Here is a 23,205-nt window from a genome sequence, read left to right as displayed (position 1 = left end):
ACTCCTTGTTTATGCTTCATTTAACTTTCATATGCCAACATTTAAGCAAGAAGTTAGTTTCCTTTTCTAGTGAGCTTTTGGGATGTCAGTGTGTCTGGTAACTATCAGTTACTTCATCCTTCTTTTGCATTTCAATTTTACCAAATTACTACATTGTTTGTTTGACAGTCTAATCTTCAGGGAAGGACCCAGTCTGACATGGTTTTTCTGACACTGTTGTGAAGATCTTGGATGAGGTGGTTATCTCAGCCAGAACAGGGCTTGCTTCACCTGCACACCCCTGCAAGTAAGAGATCAGAGTTGAGAGGTGTGATGAAAGTCCATAGTTGGACCAATCTACTCAGCTAATGTGCACACAAGAGCATGCTCTGGATTAAAATAGTCCTGCATTGGCTGTGGAGTGGTCATGTAGCCCTCTACTTACTTTCCACCTACAGACTCTGAGTACAGGCTACAAACAACACTGGATTTTCGAAGGGCTTCTGTTGGATCCTTTAAAACTATGTGAACATAGTGCCTTGATGGATTCACATCGTGGTATGTTCTCCTACATGTCATTCACTTTATTGTCTGTTAAACTATAGCATGAAAGTTCACTATAACAGGAAGATTTTTTTCCCCCACCTTGGAGAATTTCAGAGGTGTAGTCTTGATTTTTGACACTGGATGCATTGCTCCACTCCAGTATTAGCCAGTGGAGACTCAGCTGGCTGAGTCTACTCAGGTTGTAAAATTCCACCAGGACAGCATAAGATCCAAAAATAATTTCTCCATTCATGCAGCAGATTAGGGGCAGATTCTTGGTACACATTTTGACTCTACTCCAATGAAAATGTTTCCTGGGTTTGTTTCCTAAGAGCAGAGTAGACCCTTGAAAACATAGCAGTGATGAAAGTTGAAAGGTGAATAATGATTTTGTCATTTCAGACTCTTTGTGTTTCACTGGGAACATTTTGTGAAAAAGGAAACCTTCATCAAAGAGATGCACAGGTCTTCTTATATTGTTTTCTTGAGCTGAGTTTCTCAGACATAAACGGCTTTCGGCACTTGCTCAGAAAAGGTGTAAATTACATTTCACACTTCTGCCTAGGAATTGGGAACCTGTAACCTGCCTGTACTGTTGGTTAAAGAAGCATTACAAGAGAGGGGTCAGGACTGTAAGGTGCTCATCCAGATTGGCACTGATTGATGATATGGCTTGGAGTAAATTATCTTACCTCCACACCTTGAATCTTCAATCTAAACTATAAATATCTCACCTCAAAGTATGGGTTGGAAACGTAATTAAAGCTTGTAAGGCGTAAATGTATCTTTGGAATAAAAGCATCACATAATTTCAGTAAATAATCCACAACCCTTCAAAAGCACCAAGATGTAGAAATAATTCCTTGAATATAAGTAGCTGCACAAAGGCTGGAAGACTTCACAAAGGCTGGGAGACTGTGGGTACCAGGGACAGAGTAATAGCAGTTTATCTGTAATCTTTTTAAAATTAAGTAATTAATGTTATTTTTGCAAGGATCAGTTTTGATGCTTTAAATGCTCTAAGTAGAGATGAATGAGCAAGAAAGATCAATCTTATGGTAGCACATTGGTAATGTGGATAACTAGAAATTAATACCTTTTACTACTGAAATATTTTAATCCTGCTTTTCATTTTAGGTTTAGAGTGCTACAGAAGCTGATTTACCAGTATGTTGGGATGTTGTGGGTTTTTTACTTTATGGTTCCATATATTTCCTGAAAGGATACACTACATAGTCCAGTGTCCTTCTTCAGTGATCCCTTGCATACAACATTTCTGATTGTCTGAATGATGTAGTGGTTGTGCTGAATCATAATTCAGAGAGTCTGAGGAAACAAAACCAAAAATCAGTAGCAATAACACTGCTAAAATGGTTATTGAATTCTGAGTGATGATTTCATTATCCAGAGCTGTGATGTACTTTAGAGAAAAGTTAGAATCACAGAATCATGGTTAAGACCTCTTCTGGCCTGAATAGTCCTATTAAAGCCTTTCAGTGAGTGGTGGCATGAGGCACAGACTGGCCATGATTGAAGAGAATTTCATAGGCAGGACAAGAGACCAAGTTGTCTCTTAGGGGATATTTTCATAAGACAGCAAACTTCTGTGCTTTCTTTTTTTACAAACATTTGTTACTTCTTGAAGGGAATATGTGGAGAGAGAGGGAGTGTGTGTGTGTGTGCATGTGTGTGTGTGGATGTGGGAATGTTTTAAATGTGAAGCTTTTGAAGAGAATGTTTCCTGGATGGCACTCCGTGACTTACAAACCTGCAAAGGGTCAAGGAAAATGAAGGATGGGCTCCAGTCAATGTATAGAAATCCTAAGTTGTGAGACTTGGCAGTGTATTTGATATAGATATAAGTATAGATCCATATATAGGAGTGCAGGGAAAAAAGGAAACTCAGAAGAGATAAAGGAAAGACAGGAAGCTAATTTTTGAGAATTGGTGAGGAAGCAAACGGGATGTTCTAAACAAGCAATGGGAGTTGTCAATAAGGGATAGAGGAGAAGAAAAATAATAAAATAAGCATCAGTTAACTCTGCCAGGAGACCAGGATGATTAGGTAATCTGGGGAAAGAAGAGTTTGGGCATCAAGGAGCCTGTTGCTCTCTTTTTGCAGTAGCACTTTCAGTATGTTTGCTTTGAAGTTTTACAGTGTATATTTAAACAGTATCCATAGCTTACTGACATTCTGTGCATATGCATAAATGTTTCCTTTTAGTATAAAAATATGGTTTGTATCACAGTGAAGAGAAAATTCCCAGATCTTTCTCAGTCAAAACTCCTGGTTCCTTTCTTTTGATGGGACTTTGTAAACATAGAGAAATCATACAATGTAGTGCAGTATGAAATGTGTCCCTCTTAAAAGTTTGTTGGAATAACCATGCCCATTTGAAATTCTGTCTTTTTATTGATCTTTTGGTGTTCAGCACATTTATCTGTGGCTTTGAATTTACCTGTTACCTTCGTGTTTCAGGTTAGCCATATCTTTGAGCAGACTGCTTTTCTTTCAAACACTGGTGTTTCGACCATCTCAAGGTTATGCTGTTGGAACAAATATAATAAGAAATTCAGCTTTTTGAGTTTTAACATGATAATATTGCTCTTCAGTGTCTCCAAACCAGAACATTGGAGCAGAGAAAGCCTTACATTGTCCCCTGAGTGAAAGAGGTTTGATCGATTCCTCATAGGCTAGCAATGAATGGAAAAGTGTACAGAGTAGGGAGGTATAAATAGCAAAATGCTATTTAAAATTATTCTGGTCATTGAAAGCTGACCCAAGTTGTTATAAACTAGGTTCTGTAATTTTAGCCATTTGAGGCTGTACTTAAGCACCTAAATATAACTGACCTGTTCTTCAAAGGTGCTCAAAAGCAAGAGTGGGTGTAACACAGTGACAGGATTTGATTGGGACAGTGATGTGCTCTCACAAGCAGGAGAAAGAAGATTATTTTCCCAGAACTAATCTGTGTGGTCTGGAGTGAAACAAGGTGAGCACCAGGACAGCAGGAGGGGAGGTGTCAGTCTAGCTTGATGTTTATAGGAAGTTGAAGTGTACCTCAGCAGCTTAGAACTAGCATACTTCTGAGCCTATACTGCTCTGCCTCAGAATACACTAGTATTTTGGGATGTGAGTGTTTGAAGTTGGGGATGTAAAGTGTATGTGTTGATTCTGAATAATTTTTCTAGTCTCTGTGTAATTTGTTGAAAAATAAATTCTGTGGGTGTATATAAAGTAATATGGTTTACATTTATCTTACAAGTGTTTATATAATATCTGTGTATTTAAAAATAATATAAAAAGAGTAATGATCATCATTCTCTTTTTGGACATTCCCCGTGGGGGGAAGTTATGGTGTGAATGATGACTTCTAGTAAATAGAATGTGTGTCAGCTGTCTGGCTGTGGATGTTTAAGAAGCAAGTTCTGGTGGAGGCTGTAGTGAGGTGACTGTGCCAGCCTGAAGGGACGTAATAGCAGTGCAAACAAATGTTATTACATGCAAGTAGGTCCCTGATAAGGACCTAGAATAAGAACTGTGTTTGGTAGTCTTGAATCTCACAGTGGGCAGGAAAATCCTGAGACTTGCTAAGGACACTCTTGCTGTGGTGGTGTCTGACTAGTGCTTCTCTGCTGCTTGTTCAGCTGTCTGCCCTGGGCTGAGCAGTGTACAGAAACATGCCTGGGTAGAAAGCAAGTACTCGGGTGCAACCTAAAATCTTGTTGGCCAGAGCTGCAGTTTTTGATGTAGAGCCAAGTTGAACAGCCCAGTGAAATGTCTTGTCTGTAGTGGTCAGTACTGAGGAGTTTGGTGTCAGTGGCACCAGCACGTGTTGGGTGAGGGAGGCTGGGCTGTGACCCGGCCGTGTGCAGGAGGCACGGGACTGCTGCCAGGCTGCATGACAGGGTCATGGACAGCCAGAGGCAGGGCCTAATTATGTCCTAATTAGCTATGGACATAATGTCTTTTCAGCCTCTTCTCATTCTCTTCCTGCTAAATACATATTTGTAGTTAATATTTTGTTTTGCAGAGATGGGGGGCCAAGATGTTGCTGCTCAGAAAGTAAACTGGGATGATAAAAAGCTGTCGACTGTGATCTTGCAGTGAAATACTTGTGTTCTGTTTATCTGTAAGGGGTCATTGTTTGTTTTTTGGAGACAAAATAGTTACATCTGTGCTCATAGCTGGTTTTGGCTCTAAGCATATGCATTCGCAACAGAACAGTAATTACAAAACAAAAGTGATTCATTTGTACAAGGAATGATCTGCAGCAGCTAGGTCAAGCAGTGGCTTTGGCAAGCTATGTTATCATTGTTTGCCATGAAAATAGCTTTGGAAATAGAATGGCTCAGAAGACTCGAGGCTGAGGTGTCCAAGGTAAGCAGCGTACTGCACGAGCCTCTCTAATGGTTTTCCAGTACATTGAAAAGCTCAAGTTCCACATTTTGCTCCTGTACTTTTCTAACTTTTCCTTTAGAAGAAAAAACATTCTGTGTTTTGTTTTGTTTTTAGTTCCTTCGGGAGTGATACAAAATGGAGCTCGAGTACTGAGTAGAGGAATATTTCCTGGAGCCAGGCCATTGCCAATCAACCCTATAGGGAGCATGGCTGTTGCAGTAAGGTAAGAGTGCATCATTGTGGGATCTGTATGAAATAAATCAGCATTTTGCAAAAAAATGTAAAAGTATATGTGAGCTCTGGGTATTTTGCTGCTTTGCAATGCTTCTGAGGTTCTAAATAAAATAAAATTCTGCCATCTAAAATTCTTGAGATGTCATCTTTAGCAAGATAGTCATGGCATATCTGTGTGTTGCATGGTGGTTTGTGAAAAACACTTCTATTTTCACTAGCAAATTGCAGGCAGTTAGTGGTGAGAACCTCCTATAGTGGCCTGTTTTACTAAATGCAATTGCTTTTTCCTGCTCCTCCCCTCTCTCCCTTTTCTTAAAGACTTTTTCCTGGATTAAATACCAGAGAGAAGAGTATCAATAATATTAAAGCAAATCCTGAAAGCTATTTGAACGTAGAGCTGTCATTCTGTTATTAACTTAGATCTTTGTGAGGCAGTTTCTTTCACTACAGTTTTATTTCAAGGTTATACTGAAACATTCAAGGGTAAAATGTTGCTTAAGATGCTCAACTATCAGGAAGCAGGGCAGTAAGAGACATCTAGTGATGGCAGTAGGAACTGTGGTTCAGTGGTTTGTTTTGCTTAAAGCAGTGCTGGTTTATTGGTGGAAGAACAATTTGCCCCGGGTGTAGCTCCATTTTCAGTCAGTCACAACAGAGATTAATTTGGTCAAGTGTACTGCCAGTGCCCTCCTCTTTCAGAACTCTCAGTATCTGCAAAAGCTATTTCAGCTCAGGCAGTTGGGTATTCTGGGTGGGGTTTCATAATTAGTGCTGACCTCACTTCATGGTGCTGTTCCAATTACACTCTCTTTTCTCAGGAAAGGGCTGCAAGGCAGTGAAATAAAGTATCTAGGTAGGTCTAATTCTATCACTATTTACCTGGGTTTTTTTTATTTTTTATCCCTTTTCAGAATCAGTGTCTAGCCCCTTGGGTGCAGTATTTCCATCCAGTAAATGGAGAGAAAGACAGAGCCCATGACATTCACATAGTCTTGATGCTTGAAATGCATAGAGGGGAAGACACTAATTGGAATAAAATCCATATTTTTTGATTAGAAAGTTCTTCAGCTGTTTTTCCCATTTGCTACACTGAAGGGCTGCAACCCCAAGGGTCATCCTCCAGAATTCTGCAGACTTCCTCTCCATCTCTCTTTACCACAGCTTGGCCTTGCTAGCAGCAAGGGTCAGCTCTCTTCACTAGCTTTGCCACTGGCTTCACCCAGAACTTGTATTCTGCTCCAGTGGGGATTGCAGAGCCATAGGACTACTGGATCATTAATTATATATAATTTTTATGAGGTTTTCAAGCTAAATGGAGGACATAGTAGTCTCAATATTCTCTCTAGAGTTTATCTGTATTTCCTGCTTAGACTCTGTTTCATAATCAGAATTGACTCATGGAGGAAATAAAATTGTTTTACTTCCAGGCCACTTGAATACTTACTTCTGTGTAGGCATCCTCAAACTGCTGTGTTGTAAAGCTGTATCTAGTTAAATTTTCTACATTTTCAAAGGACTGTTTCTCATGTTTTTTTCCCAGCAGTAGAGAACGGGATCTTTACCAGCTACCTGTTAATGTAGAGATGGAAAATTAGGGATTTTACCCCTCCCTTGCTTACGTTCTTTTTGCTCTGTCTCACAGAAAAGCATTTCTCATTAGTTAATGCAGACATTTCCAATTCTTTTTGCTCTCTTCTTCAGCCTTAGGCAGTATTAGAAATAGCTTGCTATGAATATATTCCTGGTGTGCATAATGTCTGCTCATATTTAAAATCTCCTGCAATATCCCCTCTTTTAATTCTTGAAAGGCAGAGGGAGACACAGACAAGAGGCTTTGAAAGCTTTTGAGAAGTCAGGGGACTCTCTTCAACAGAGCGAGTTCAGCAGGCAGTTTTGTCTTGTTTCACTCAGGGATAATACTATTCAGAATTTCTTTGGGAAGGAGATCAATCTAGATTCACAATGCCTCTTAGAACATCATCTGGTCCTCTCAAAACTGGATACCTCTGTTATCAGTTCCTGTGAAAATTCCACTGTTTCTTGGTGCCAACCCCTCTCCTCAGATGCACAAGACTAAACAGGACCTGTCGTGTTGAGCTTTCACAGTGTCTCAGGAGAATGACTTCTGCTTATAATGTGCAGCAGGGGAAATTTAACACAGCATCCATACAGCCTTCTTTAGCAATTTAAGAGTAGGTGGACTGCTCAGATTGAGCTGTCATTCCTGCACAGAGGATGATAGTCCAGTCAGGCTGGCAGGGGATGTTTTCAGACCTGTTCAGGTGCAGGAAGGTTGATTTTCCCCTCTAGCTTTTACCAGGAGGGAGGTCTGGGCAGCCATGGTAGGTGGTACAGTCTCCTGTTAAGTTTTCTGCTGAAATTGTGTGTCTCTGCCTGTCTATTGAGAAGCCAGACAGCTTCTTTCTAAGATTTTTAAAATCAAATGTCTGTTATTGAGAAGTGTTCCTTTGGTGCTATAAATGAAAGGCCTAAAGCCACCTGAAGAAGGTAGTTTTCATCATTCTCATACAGGGCCATTAGCATTTTCTTGGTAGCAGCCAGTTGCATAATAAATTAAACCTCATAACTGTTTTTCTTTAGTTACCATATGTAGGAATCACAGGTTCCTCTGTAAGATGCTGGTCTTCTCTTGGCACTTCCTTGCTGTCTGAGCTGTTTATTTCATTTTGTGGTTTTTTTTTCCTCAATATCATAATGGTCTTTGGTTTAGTTGTCCCCCAAGCAGGTACAAATAGCTTGTTGTATGTTGTTCTGTTGTGCAGTGTCATTAGTGCCAAAACACAGTAAGAAAAAGTGTGGTCTTGGGTTAAATTTGCAGTTATGTTGGGTGTTTTGACTAATCTGTTGTTCAGAAAGGAGGCCAAAACTATAGCATTGGACTAAGAAGCTGAAGTCTGTGATTTCTGATATGTTAACTCCCATCAGTAGAAAAGTTTACTGTTCTGATCATCTTCAGCAGTGTGACTGAATGCATTGGCATATTTTGTTCCTGTACAAGGTATCAATGTGTTGCTCTTCCCTTGTAATTACATGTAATTACTTTATATATAAAATAAGGTACAATTGAATTAAGCCCTTTGGGTTAAAAAACCTTTCTGGAAATTATTTAACAAAGATGACTTTCCATGAATAAAGAATTGCAGTTGAGGAGATCATCATTATTTTGTAGTGCATTTGGCTTAAATTGCACAAATAGGTCTTTCATTCCAAACTAATCTACAAATGGAAAAGCATCCCACACTATTTTTACTTTTAAAATCATCCTCTGGTGTTAAATCTCCACAGCAGAGCATAATTGGATGTGTTTTGACAGTAGCTTTTTATTTACTTTATTCACACCACTTTTAGCTTGTTTACCATCCATATTTTCCATGTTGTGGCTGACAAGTCTAAGACCCACCCAAAACCAGCAGGGAAAAATAACGCTTCAAAGCTGCACAGCGTGTAGCATGTCTCCAGCATGAGATCCATCGTATTTGGGGGATATTTTTGGCAGACCATTTCCCTATATAGCTCCCTGAGAGAATCTAAAAGCAAATGCAGTGGCAGTCTGGATATGTAGAAGATAGTGACTGACAGAGGTATTCACTGAAAGTAGGCAAAGCCAGTAGTTCCTTACACACAGCAAGGAGTTGGTTGTGAAAGTGAGCTCTTGCTCTTCCCATCATCATCCATTGGAAAATACCTTTTAAATGTTTTCCTAGGAGGACTTCTGGGTTGCTTTGGTAGGGATGGTATGTGTCGAAGTGGCCAGTGCATATGACATTCACATGGCTTGGCAAGGTGCACAAAGCTTTTACCAAATGTAATCACCTTCCACAGGAGTCAGGTATGACCTGTTACATCAACACTTGGGAAGAGCACAAGCTTGGAAGTTGATCTAACATTTGAGATTGTGTAACATCAATTTCACCATGATATTTGTAATTTTCTGCAGTTATCCATAGCGTGTGTGTGGTTTATGACTGTGTCCAAATCCTGCTGTTGTGCAGTAGAACTACTGAGTCTAAGCCTCTCATATGCCTAATGTGGACAGATCCACTGAGGTGAGGTTGATGGAAATTCACCCCACAGAGAATCTTAGCAGCTGTTTAGCATAGGCCTTGTAATTTGGTTCAGGTTATTTTGCAGAAGATGTTTTACAAAATATCCTTGGTAATTTTTTTTTTAATATTTACTTATATGCTACATATGCCTAGGTAATAGGTTAGATTACTTTTGGTACTGTTTGTTAGAAATACCTTGGGTTTTAAATTACTGCAGGTTAAAAATAAAAATTAATTGGAAATCACATGGGTTTTTCCCCACTTTATCCAATTCTTCTTCACCAACTTCTTCTCTGTCCTGGTTTTGGCTTGCATGGAGTTCATTTTCTTCCTAGTAGCCAGTACAGAGCTGTGTGTTGGCTTTAGTAGGAGAATAATGCTGATAATCTGCTAATGGTTTACTTACTGAGCAGAACTTGTCCCAAGTCAAGGACTTTTCAGTTTCCCACGCTCCGCCAGTGAGCAGGTGCACAAGAAGGGAGCAGGGGCAGGGCAGGTGACCTGAACTGACCAAAGGGATATTCCATACCATAGAGCATAAACTCTATGGTATGGAAGTTGGCAGGGACGAGCTGATCACTCCTGAGGGGTGGATTGAGTTGGGAGCAGTTGTGTTGTGCATCCCTCATCTTTCAAACAAGCAGAAAGACAACAAAAAGTAGATAAGGTTTGTTAGTGTTGCATTTTGGGGTACCAGAGTGCAACACTAACAAACTTTACCTGCTTCATCTTGAGTAGATTTGAAAATACCTGTTCTTCTGCTATTAATGCCACAGTTCCTTATGTAGCTCCTGATCACTGGGGCATGACAAGAGCAACTTTTGTGCTTAACCATATCTGAAGATGGAAAATGGTTATTTAGGATTATTTGCACTTCAAAATTATAGAGCAATTACTAGATTATTCTTTGGGCATAGCTTTTATTATTGTGACTTTATTTCTCATGCTGGCTTTATTTTTGCTTCTATTTTCCTCCCTTGAAGCAGCCATTCAAGCAGTGAATAAATAAAACAAACATTGCATGTGCAGAGTAGATGCCAAAGCATAAGTAGAATTATTATCATTCACTTACATTATCTGTGAATTACTATTGTTGCTTAGATAAAGGAACTGGTAGGTATTTCCTTTCATAAATTCTTAATTGCATCTTTGTAGTGCTTACCACTGGTGTGAGCAGCTTAACAAACCCCAGATCATCCCAGCTGCACTGCAGTCCCCTCCCCGCCTATAACAGGCAGGATGAGTTATCCTTGGAAGCCAAAGGAATCCTTTAGTAACTAAAGGACAGTAATGCTGACTGGCTTAAATATTCTTTCTTTGCAAAATGCACAGGGCTGCATTTAGTTTAATTTCAGATCTGCTGCTGATACTGCTGGCAGTTCATGAAGTGTATTTACTGTGGTCCTTTGCATACAATTTTTCTCTGAAGTACCTTTGTAAGAGCTTCTGTCACTATTGTGAGCAGCTCACTGTTGACTTTTAACTCAGTAACCCCTGACAGAATCTCATTGTAGAGCAAGTGAGCACCACTTACATTTCATATGCTTGCTCATCCTTCTGTCTGCTAGTCTGTAGTGGTTTTAAGAAGCAGCTCAACTAGCTGTAGCCAAAAGTTCTGGCTGTTCTGAATTTCTCTTTGAAATAAAAGAAGTGATTTTTTTTGCCAACCTGGAACATGTCAAAATCTACAAACCCAGCTTACCTTTACTGTTTTTGTTGTGCCTTCTAACTGTGTGCTTCCAGTTACATCCAAAAACTGTCATCTGTGGGTACACAGTATCTGTCATCCAGAAGGATCAGAGGTAGAATAAGGTGATATTTAAACTCCACATAGGTTTTCTTTGTTCATCAAAGGAATATACCTGTCTCCAGTGTGAAATGCAGTAAGTTTTTTTCAGCAAAACCTTTGCCATTTTACAAACAGAATGTGATTACCTATCTTTCTTTCAAGCTAGCAGAGAAATTTAAGGAAGATATGCCTGTACTTGGTAAAATGACAGACTTACTTTTGTCTCCTCCTGAGGAAGGCCTCTCTGAAAGGCAGAGGCACTAACACTGTGCAAAGGACATTTTTTCCTCTAACTTGAGACCCAGCTGCCATGAGTCCTGTCTGGCTTCTGATGACATTGGTAGTAGAATTTATATCCATTAACAATGGGAATGAAGTCAGACTTTCAGAAGTCCAAACTTCCATCTGCACTGCGTGAGGATTGTGTCATTGTGCTACGAACAAATGGAAATATTCTAAAAAGAATCTGTGCACATTGCTTTAGGCTGAGATCCCTCAAGCAAATAAGATAGTCCATGTCAATAGGATGAACAGCTCTAGAGACTGTCCCATCAACTTTCCTGAAGAGCAAGCCACTACTGTAAAACATGAAAATATGTCAGTTTCTGGAAATTTTAAAATGAAGTTTAGAACAAAAAAGGGGAAAACGAAGTGAGAGCTACAACTAGAACTGAGAGCAAAAATAGATGGAGCTAGCCAAAATCTGTGTCCTGAAACCCAGGGGAGTTTTGTCCACTAATGGTCTAGATTGAACTACATAAATCACAAATTCATTGCATAGTGAATATATGATTGTCTAAGAGCAGTGTAGAACTTGAGAATGTCTCAGAAGCATGTGTGGAATATTAATTGTTTAGATATTAGTTCATTCAGCTCTTACTAATCTACTAATATCAGTTACAAGTAATTTATCTAATGTTTGAGCTGTTGCATATTAAGATATACAGATCAGATTTACTTTCAGGGTACATGACTTTTGATGTTATGAATATCCTAAAGCATTCTGCCTGTATAACTTTTTACTTTTCTGCAAATATCCTTTGCTAATTCTCTCCTTGACCTGCTTTCTCTTCCTTTTGTATTTCCTCAAGCAGAACTGGTTGGAAATCTTTCAAAATGTAAGTGAAACTCAAAGATTTTTCTGAGATGCAAATGCTATCCATTTCCTGACCAGTTCCACTTTCTTCTGAAGTGTATTGGTATTTTCTTTTCTCCCTTTTTTTCTTTTTTTAAGCAATTCTTTTTTTGCACCTCTTTGTAAACTTCTGTTTTTCTTTACCAGCATCTCTGCTTGCACTCACTGTGGGATGCCATCCTCACAGTACTCCCTCCCCTGGGACATCCCTCTGTACTCCATGGGCATTTCAGTCTATTTTTATGCTGATTTGGAGGAATTGGGATCTGGAGTACGTCCCATGGGCAGAGCTTTTGAATCCAAATTATAGCCCCTTTACTTGAAAGGCAACACTAGAGACTCAAGAGCAGGGTAGATCAGGGATGCCTCTTTGGCACGTTGTTGCTGCGCTGCTCCATGGAGCTGTGGCTTTCCTTTCATTGACAGTCTCTTGGTACAAACTCACAAGAATAGATCTAAACAGCATAAAAATGGGTGTCTTGGTTTAAATCACATCCATTAGAAGCCTTGTTCACTTGCAGTCAGTAGGAATTTCATTTGAGTTCCCACCTATTCTGTCCTGTATTTGTTTCCTTGGAGCAAGAATTGATTGTTATTTTTTAAAGGAAAATTACTAGCGTGTGATTTTTAGTCAGCCATATTGCTCTGACTTTTAGCTTCCTTGTAAAATCAAGTAAGTTTAATTTTATGCTAATTTATGATAATTTTTAACATCTTTAAATGTAAATTTACCCTAAAAATGAAGAATCTGTCACTTAAAATGCATCACATGCTTCCTTGTAATGGCTGATCTTAAGGAGTTGGTTATAAATTCACCTTATAACTAGCTTAGTATGGATGATTTCTTATTCTAAGCATTTGGCATCCTCTAATGACAACCCCTGCAGTTGCAAGCCATCACAGAGTAAATGCAGCTGGCTTGCTGCACAATCATGAATGACATTGCACTTAGTTATTAATAATTGAAGGAGCTTTGTGTATTCCTTCTGGGTTCTATATGGAATTTATGGATCATACATCTACTCAGAAAGCTAGGCAAAAGTAATTTTGTTGAGCAAAAGAGGTTGGCAAGAGGCTTTCTTTGCTAATAAGTGTACCTTCCATTCTCTACATTTCTTTGAAAGCACTGTAAATAACATTTGGAATGACTGATGAATTTGCTGCCTTCTAGCATTGTCCTGTCACTGGTCCATAAATGCAAGGGGCTTTCTTATCTCAGCGAGCTCTTGCAGACAAGGCCATTTAGATGAACAGCAACTGTGGAATTACATACCACTCTTATTTTTCCCACCTTTCAACCTTACCTTTCAGAAATGGCTAATACTCTGCTGTTTCTTGTGTAAGGAAACCATACATGAGGTCCATTGCCTGAAATCTAAAGTACTTTCCCATTTTTTAAAGTAAAAGAGCAGTAATACTCTGGACTTGCCACTTTGCCATTGCTCTTAAGAAACATCCATGTTCAATGTGTGCCTTTAAGAAAGAGGCTTAATCCAACACTGCCCTAAGTGTGCAAAAGCACTCCAATGGTAACACAAAGATGGCAAGTTTAAATCAGATTATCATGTGATGGTTTAAACAGCTTGCTTCTTTGTTGGATTTTTTTTTTAACTGACAGAGAGGTTCGAGGCTGGTAAACTGGCAGGTGGCAGTGATAATGGCTTTACTCAATGAGGAGCATCCTTCTTTTCTCCTTTTCAGCAGGAGTTTTGCATGGTACAGAATCAGTGCCTTCTTTAATAGTATTGTAAGCATTGTATTCTGTTTTTCAAAGTCAGTGGCAATGCTCTAATACTTTTCACTCCAGAAAAAAAAAAACCTGTTCATTTTTAAACATATCATGCTGCAGTAGTTCCCACTGCACAGGGTGCCATAAAACCAAAGGAGAATATGACAGCTTCTAGAGCAAATCCAGATTTATTTTTTCTACTGCTTGTTTTTGAACACATTTTAATATTTTCTTGGCAGCTAGTGGCTTAAGATTGTATTGCTTTTAAGGTTATTTATTGGCTGATCAGAATCAGAACTGTGACTGGACCTGGTTGTTCCATCTCTTGCAAAAAGTCCTAAATAGAAGTTGTGCTACTTCCCAGGTGAACCCTGGAATGCAAGTTGGAATTAGAGCTGGAAAATGTCTTTCAGAGGAGGCGAGGAATTGCTCCAGAAAGCTAGTGTCTCTTCCACATGTTTTTTGTAGTATCATTTTATATGCAAAAGATGAGGAGCTATTTATGCAACTTTTTGGTTTACTTACCCAGTAGATAAAATGATGTTGGGGAGTTTTCTTTTTAATTTTTGAAATGTAAACTATTAATTGAAATTTAAATCAATACTGTTACACATCATTTATTTGTAACCATCCCCTACTTGTTCCTGCTTCTTGTGCTATTTTGCATCTTTTGGCTTATTTTGTGTGTTAAGTCCAATCCACGAGCAATTAGGCTTTAAACCAGCTTGCACGGACATTACCTTGATAGTCATAGTTTCAGATTGTAATTTCAATTTATCTGTCAGTTGGCTTTATCATCTTTTTCTTTGAAGCAGGATCACATCTCTGTGGCTTCTAAGACTGCTTGGATTTGTTTTTACAGGAATGGAATAACAAACTGCCGGATGCGGACGGAAAGCGAACAGTCCTGCGGCTCTCCAGTTGTTAGCGGTGACCCAAAGGAGGATCACAACTACAGCAGTGCCAAATCTTCCAACCACAGGAGCACATCACCTGCCAGTGACTCCGTTTCCTCTTCCTCTGCTGATGACCAGTATGAATTTGCAACTAAAGGTAGCCAAGACAGCAGTGAAGGAAGTGAAGTTAGCTTCCAGAGCCACGAGAGCCATAGCGAAACAGAAGAGGAGGACAAAAAGCAAAGTCGGAAGGAGACCAAGGATTCTTTAGCTGACAGTGGATATGCATCCCAGCACAAGAAAAGGCAACATTTAATGAAGGCGAAAAAAGTACCAAGTGACACACTGCCTCTTAAAAAGAGACGTACAGAAAAGCCCCCTGAGAGTGACGATGAGGAGATGAAAGAAGCAGCAGGATCACTCCTGCATTTAGCAGGAATTCGATCCTGTTTGAACAACATCACCAATCGGACGGCAAAGGGGCAGAAAGAGCAAAAGGAAACCACAAAAAATTAGAACAAATCAATGATTTGTTTGAACTTACAAAGTTTTGTTTCAGCACGTCAGGTGAATTCTAATGATTTGTGGCAATATCAGCAATTTTTTCCTTTTTTGTTTTTCTTCTATTTCTTTTTGTTTTGTTTATTTGGGTTTTTTTGTTTGGGTTTTTTTTTTTTGACCCTTAAGATTTTTATTTTTAAAGGAGATTGAAGCCATAGAACTCATACTGACACTCAGCTAATTTACGAAAGCTTTTCATTACGTGAAGACAAAAAGTTAACAAAAAAAGAAAGCCAAAATCGCCATTGCTTTCTCCAGCTTGACAAAAATGCATGGTTGAATACGCAGTGATTTCAACATTAATGTGATGGGAGTAAAATTGGGCACTTGGAAATCCCTCTTATAGTAGAAGAGCTGTGCATAATTTAGTATTCATTCAGGCCTGGCCCTTAAGAATTTTTTTAATGGCCTTACAATTGGGTTAGAAGTGAATGTGAATAAAGAGATTTGTGGCAAAGAGGAGGCACGTACTTCTCAACCAAGAACTGTTTAGTGGCACTTGGAGATGTTGTGCCACACAAGTCTTTGGACAGCCACTGGTGGCAACTGGGCAAGCAGTAATGCACTTCTAGTGTGTCACGTATCTTATGTGGCTCATAATGTGAAGACTGATAACTCTAAGTTTGAGGAAATTTAAACTATGTATGCAATGGGTTTCAGTGAAATAATGAAATGGGAGGGGTGTGACTGTTAGCATCGTTAACCATTGAATTCTGTCTTCTATATTAAATTGAAAGAATGTTCAAAAAGCCATAAGCCTGAAGATTGGCACTGCGTGCAAAAAATAATAGTAATAGGGAAAAACAAACTATGTCTTCTAAACTGCCTGAGTGAAAAGTAATCAAGTCTAAGAAATTACAGTAGATACAATGTACATCAGAATATTTTTCTGTGGATCGCATCCTTGATCTAACAGGGGAAACAAAGCTACAAAACCTGCCATTAGTAGTATTCTGTATTTAAAAATAGAAAGAAAGCATATTGGTGAACAGTAAAATTCAGAAGTTCAACAAAAGAGCTCCTACACTGCCCTCAGAAGTGAGTGTGCAGTGACCATCAGTCAGGATTAATCTGTGCAAAAATAACAACAAATTTCCAGATTCAACCAGCATAGCCAGCAGAAGAAATTTGATCCACATTGCATGGATTCTTTAGGGAAAGGGGGAAAACAAAAAGCAAACAATTTTTTTTATTCAAAGATGACAAAGTTCTTGTAAGGTAAATAATGTATTTAGCATGAAGCATGAATTATTTTCATATAAATATAGAAAATAGAGAAAAAGGCTATGCCTCTAATTTTTAAGCCCTTAGGCTTAGAGTTTGTTTTTTGGGGGTTTTATTTTTTTGTTTTGTTTTGTTTTTGTTTTGGTTCTTTTTTGTTGTCGTTGGGGTTTTTTTGAAGCAGGTGTTTAAGGTTTAACCTTCTTCAGGGACAAACACTGACTGTTGGGGAACTTACTCTGCAATATTAAAAAATAAAATCTTCATGCTCTGGTAGGGCTTGGATGGTTGAATTATACTGCCTTGTCTGCACATTCAGCCCCCTCTCCCTACTTCTGTTAAAAAAAAAGAAAAAAAAAAGAAAAAAGTAAAAGTGTGTCTTTTCTTCGTCTGTACATGTGTAACATGACGCAATAATCTGAGGGCAAATTTAGTAGTGAGTGTGTATGACAGAATCAAGAAAATAATGGGAGGTTAATTGAGGAAAACTCTCTGATTTGATTCAGGAATAAGTAGACAAGAAAATAGCTTTGCTAATTTGCCATGAAAAATTGAAGTTAGTTAAGAGCCTTATGGAGGTGTCCGAATAAAAACCAGTGTTACAGAGAGTGTGATTCAGGTACAGTGCTACTCTGGTAAGGATGACTATGAGACTGAAAATCACTACAGCACAGAGAAGCTGTGAAATAAACAAAACAGTCTCTCTCACCTGGATTCTTGCATTTGGCATGAAAAATTCTACACTTAGAATATCCTAGAGGCAAAAAGAAAATTCCAGAAACCAACCACTTAAGAGAACAAAATGGTTGGTTTCTTAAAGAGTATAGGTTTAGATTTATCACTAACAGCTGTTTCAGGCAGCAGTTTCACCAAGATGGATCTAGTTTATGAAGAGTGAGTTAGAAAAGGGTTTGACTTCCTACTCAGTGCAGTGAGCTAAAAGTTGTATTTGGAGATGCCTTTGATGTGTGCTCAGTTAGGAGGCGGAAGGACTGAAGGACAGGCTGGTCTGGACCTGGTTCTGTGCCCCACAAGCATTTTGTATAGAACAGGGCAGCACAGCAAAAGTGTGCCTCTCTTCCATCTCAGCCAGCATGTCCTGGGATCCAGAGGCAGCTTGATAGCTGCCAGAGCTCAGCACAACTGCCAGCTTAGGAGATAAGGAAGGAGAGAGCCATGGATAGTGCGAGAAGCAGCCTTGTTCCTTTCAGTCTGCAGGGGCCGATGCATGCAGCATTGATTCCCAGCATTAGTTAAGTCAGGAATACATAGAGAGTACCTTCTGTTGGCTGCCTGCAGCCCTTTAGATAACATTGGGGAAAACAGGAAGGACCAGTCCCTTGACCACATAGCACAGAGATGACTGGGCTGCCATCAATGGATTATTTCTGGTCTTTAAAAACAACTTGTCCTTATTGATGAGCCATAACATTTCCCTTGTCTGATGAGACTGGGATAATCTGCTTCTTCCCAGGTCCATGCTCTCTACAGCCAAAGTCTGTAGGTGGTGAAGCACACAACCCTGTACAAGAGAACTGGTCTTCATCTTTTACAGACTTTTGGGAGAGTAATTTGAAATAGAAGATACTACAATATCACTTTGCCACCACCTTTGCTCATTAATGCATAGTTGTATCAGCTCGGGAGCAGCTTAATATTTACCAAAAACAGCACTGAAAAATCTAGTGGCAGAAAATACAAACCATGGCTCAGCCATCTCTGTCCTCCAGGGAAAGCAATGTGTTTGTGCCGGTGGCCAGAATTTGTCCGCAACACTAATTCCAGAGCAACTTCTCTGATTGCAGTGTGTAAGTGCAAATGAGATCAGTATCTGCTGAAAAACAAGTACCATTCATTAATGTGGACTCTTGGTGGCTAAATATATAATGACCACTAGTATTACTCATCTTAGAAAACAGTCATTTTGCATAAATATCTAATTAGGCAGGTTAACTTTAAACAGATATATATATAGATATATATGTATAACACCTATCTAAGACTTCAACAAGTTCTCTGTATACTTCCTGGTAATCCTAAAATGTTGGCAAACATCTATTTTCATAAAAAATTTGTTTCTCCTAGTGTGATCTGCTAGGAAGGTATTCTTTGGTAGGATTTTACAAAGTTATGTTCAGGAACCAGCAGTTTGGGCTGCCATCAATGGATTATTTCTGGTCTTTAAAAACAACTTGTCCTTATTGATGCTTACTCTGGCTGTTGATGAGAAGTACATAATTTGGATTGTATAAGGTATTTAGGAGTCACCTTTTAAACCATATTTGTGCCTGGCTGACAATGACAACTTTGTCAGAACTGGTTCTACTCCATCAGAGAAGTTCTCTTTTTTTGTGTAAGAACTGAAATTGATTTGTTTTCCAAGAAATACAATGTCAGCTTTTAATCGAGTTGTCTTTACTTCAACTGAATGATGTCAAAATGTACTGGTAATTGCACTGTATTACAAACTCTCTCACTTGCCAGATAGGAGGTGGTGTGGTTTTGCTTGTCTGCTTTCCTTCTAAGCCATTTTGGGGTGAGAAGTTGTCAAATCTGTAACTTCCCCTTCTTCTCACTCTAAGTATTGCCAAATTAGCGTTTCTCCAAGACAGGTGGGGGCGAGGTCAGCAGGTGTTCAGTGGTGAGTTTCACATGGGCATGAATTGTAAGGGTTGCTGGACTTCATGGCGAGTTCCTTTGGAATATGCCTTTTGCAGCAAGAAGCTCTTGCAGGCCAGAGCTAATGCCATAAGCAGATTTCACCAGCATCTCCAGGGAGGTGAAATCTGCTGATCGTGCTTGCATTCTGCAAGCAGTTGGATGTCCTACTGCATTTTGGTGCAGATTCTGCCTGCATTTAAACATGCAAGCACAGGTCTTGAACAGCTTAAATGTATCACCCCATAGCTGTTTCTGAAAGCAGTCTGCTTCTGATCTTCTCCTGGCAAAATTGGCAGTAGTTCTACAAAGATCACAGGGCTTTACAGCTGAAAAGCTGAATGTGGGGGTGAGGAGGTGTGCCCTGTAGGACTAGAGAACTGTCCTGAGATTGTTCTCTCCAGCAATTGAGGTTCATCTTCTGGTTCCTCTCCTACCTTAATGAGAAGGGAATGCCAGAGGAGATGCATTGGCTCCCAGTGTTCAGCTGAATTACTGTCTACTTGTGGAAAAGATACAGAAAAAAGCTGGAGGCTGCATTCTTCACTGGAGTGAGGTAGAGATACATCGACATACTTTAGCAGAAAATGAAATCATAAATTGTATGCCAAATGGCACCACGGATAAAATTACCAAAACAACACTTTGTCCTGGTTTCTTAGTAGTGGTAATTTATTTTCACTGAGATTTTGGCTCCCATCCCAATCCATCTAAAGATGTAGATCATAGAATCATAAAATTTGTTGAGTTGGAAGGGACCCATCCGACTCTTGGCCCTGCATAGGACACACCATGGGTCTGGGTCATGGCCTGGTCTGGTCATGGCCTATGGGTCTGAGAATGCACAATCTGAGGTCTTCTAGAACTTGAAGGTGTCTGGTCTCCTTTGCAGTTAGTGGAGCTATAGACACCCAAGTGCTCCTGGAAGCCTTTACCATTTTACTATTATTATTTTTATTGTTACTACAGTTTTTGCTTTAATCCAACCCTAGGCATTTTTGAAAACATTACTCTCCCATGCTCCAGGATCAAAATAAAACTACTGAGAAAATGCATTTCCAATGCAATTTACTTCACTTCCTGGAGAATGCAAACCCAGCTCCTTCAGGCACATCACTACTGCCTGACTGGCTCATTGGCATATTTTATAGGAAATACTTTGAAACATTTTCTTAACTTTGCCACCAAAAGAGCATTTGAACCATACATCCTCCTGATTGTAACAGAGTATCAGTGTTGACCGTCTGACCAGTTAAGTTTTAGTAGTGTTCTTCACAGCCCTCCAGTAATATATCAAACACTGTTATGCACATAATGCAGCACTGTGATCTAATTTAAATAATACTTTTTTATTATTTATACTACTCTATGTAATATACATCAACACTTTGCTATATAACCTAAGTGATAACCCTCTTAGTTACTTGCCAAACTCTGAATTTCTGTTTGATTTATATTGCAATTAGCACAGTTACCAAGTTGTAATGATGTCTCTTTTCCTTTGAAATGGGATGTGTAAGTCAAACTATACATTTTGTGTGTTTCTGTTTTGAGATGAAGTTTCTAAGGATTTACACACAACATTCAGTGTTCTGTATAAATCTGCATACATTTGTAAATTCATCTGTTAATCCCCTTTTCTTTAGAAAGTATTAATTGATGGTGGTTTATTAGGGATTTTTATTTTTGCATTTTTATTTTTAGTACTGGTTATTCTTGAATTAAGCAGAGACTTGTCAGCTGGGTTGCTTTATCTTTGATCATGTACATGACCTTATAATTCTTCCACAGTTCAGCAAACAAGTACTAGCTTCACTGACCAAAAAAAAGTCTCAACCTAATGTGTCTATGGTGCTGTATTTTGCTGGTATACATTTAAAACCAGAAATAATTTAAAGGTCACTTTTTAGTTCTAATAAGTAGCCTTTCCTGGTTTGGGGAGTTTGGGTTTTGTTTTAGCATTGAAAACAAGGTATATTTATCTGAAGCTATATAATGGGTTTTCTACTGTATCACATTTCCTTTTGCAAAGAGGGGAATATCAGCCTGATGCAACATCCTTTCACAATCAGTGGGAGGGGGTTTTGTTTCACTTTTTTATTTTCAGTGGATTTCGTGAGGCTTTGGATCAGGCCAGCAGTTACAGGAGCTCATCATCCGAGGGTTTAAGGGATAAATGACAATTGTGCTGGCCTTTAGTGCTAGAAGGGATTTTACCGAATACTAAAACTACATGCTGGACTCTGGAATGGCTGACAATCTAAAATGGGAATCTTTTTCATTTGTTTACTCTGGCCTGAAATCCCAAGACCTTCTTTTTTTGTTTGGATGACATTGAACTTGAGTACATTTTTAAGTTACTAGAGCATTGTACATTTCCTGAGTATGTGTGTGGGACAGCAATTGAAAGTCATACCTGTTATCTGATAACCAGTTCCATGCCTGCATCATTCACACTCACTACTTAAAACTGCCATGATGTAAAATGTTGGGGGGAATGATTTGTGTGTGTATGAAAAGCATTATGAACTTGTACATTTTTTTATACTCTGATCTGTAATTTCTGAAGTATTTTGTTTTACAGAAAAAGTGATAAAGCAATCAAAAGACCAAGAGATTTAGTATCAATGCTTAAGGGTCACAGGACCTTAACTGGCCAATAAGTTAATTTAGTACAGTGATAAGCCAGTTTTTTTTCCTGTACTTGGCGTCTGAAACTGCCAATTTCATCAATATTAAAATACGAACTGTGACGGGGAATGAACAGTGATGTTAAGTTGTATTTGTGTTTACCTAAATGAGCAGTCCGAAGGCAAGTGCAATCAGCTGATCTTTAGGAAATATGAAATTGTTGATTTAGAGGCATACTTGCATTTTACATTTTCTTGATGTGTAATCATATTGCCAAAGACAAACTATTTCATCAATTATTATTGTAAATAACACTTTCCCAAAACCTACCATAAAGTTTCTGTGATGTATTGTCTTCCAGTTGCAATAAAAATTACTGAGTTGCATCAATTGAACAATTGCATTTGTGTGAATATTAGTTTCAGAAAATGCTCATATATTAAGTCAGAACAACAGTCCTTGTTTTGTTTGGGATTTTTTTAACAAATTAATTCTTTCATTATTAAGTAGTTCAGGCCCTTGTGGGATGTTACCTGGATCTTTACTGCTGTTGATACCAGCTCACATTAATTTCCTGCAAATGGGTAGACATACTGAACTGATGTTAAGTTAGAATCTGATCTTCCTTTTTCATCAGTTTTGCAGCCCAGAAACAAAGCTGATTTCATTGGGAATTGTTTTTTGTTTTGGGTTTTGGTTTTTGTTGGGTGTTTTTGTTGTTGTTGGGTTTTTTTCTTTGTTAGCAAAAATCAGAAGAGATCCAGTCATAAAATGTCTAATGGCATATATATAACTTCCTGACAAACATACCTTTGTAATCTGTGCATTAATCCTTCCACCTAAGTCTAGAGCTGAAGAAAACAGTGCAAAAGGATTCTCTTCAGAGAATGAATAATAAGGAGTACAAAAAAATTGTAATGGTCTCATAGCTTTCTCCAGTTAAAAATAAACTGAATAGTACAATCTTAATAGTCACAGCATTCCTCAGACCCCGTGTCTTTGAAAGTGTTCTATTAACAGCCCTAAATATCTATAGGTTAACTTTGAAAAGGACTGAGAAGAAAGAAAGCCCCTCAGTTCTTCCATCAAACTTTCTCACAGCTGGTTTGAAGCACTGCTGAGGCAGAGAGGGTGGTTTCTCAGCCATGCAATGAGAATGCATGGCTGCTGAAGCTGACCTGAGAGTGTCCCCCTCTCTTGTCTTGATGGCATCCAGAGTGGCTGGTATGGGAGACTACTGCACCAGGTTTCTGAGGGACAAGATGGATGTGAACATCCCAGGAGAAAGTGGAGCAGAAGAAGCAAATGTCTGAAATAGACACAAAATAGCATAAAAGTGCCCAAGCCCAATATCTGT

At 38.9% G+C, this 23,205-nt stretch overlaps 1 protein-coding gene across 9 annotated transcripts in view; it reads left to right on the top strand.

Moving 5' to 3' along the window:
- Positions 1-22,238, top strand: part of FOXN3 (forkhead box N3) — a 206,364-nt gene extending 184,126 nt beyond the window's left edge. For all 9 annotated transcript variants that reach the window (XM_030239999.2, XM_030239996.2, XM_050974780.1 and 6 more), the window contains 2 exons: positions 5,042-5,150; positions 14,744-22,238. In XM_030239999.2, coding sequence (XP_030095859.1) covers positions 5,042-5,150; positions 14,744-15,293 — 659 coding nt within the window. In that variant the 3' untranslated portion in view covers positions 15,294-22,238. The remainder of the gene's footprint in view (positions 1-5,041; positions 5,151-14,743) is intronic.
- The last annotated feature ends 967 nt before the right edge of the window (positions 22,239-23,205 follow it).

Source organism: Serinus canaria, chromosome 5 (genome assembly GCF_022539315.1).
Source record: "Serinus canaria isolate serCan28SL12 chromosome 5, serCan2020, whole genome shotgun sequence".
NCBI lineage: Eukaryota > Metazoa > Chordata > Aves > Passeriformes > Fringillidae > Serinus > Serinus canaria.
Note: the sequence above shows the minus strand (reverse complement) of the source record. Positions and strands in the feature narration are given on the sequence as shown.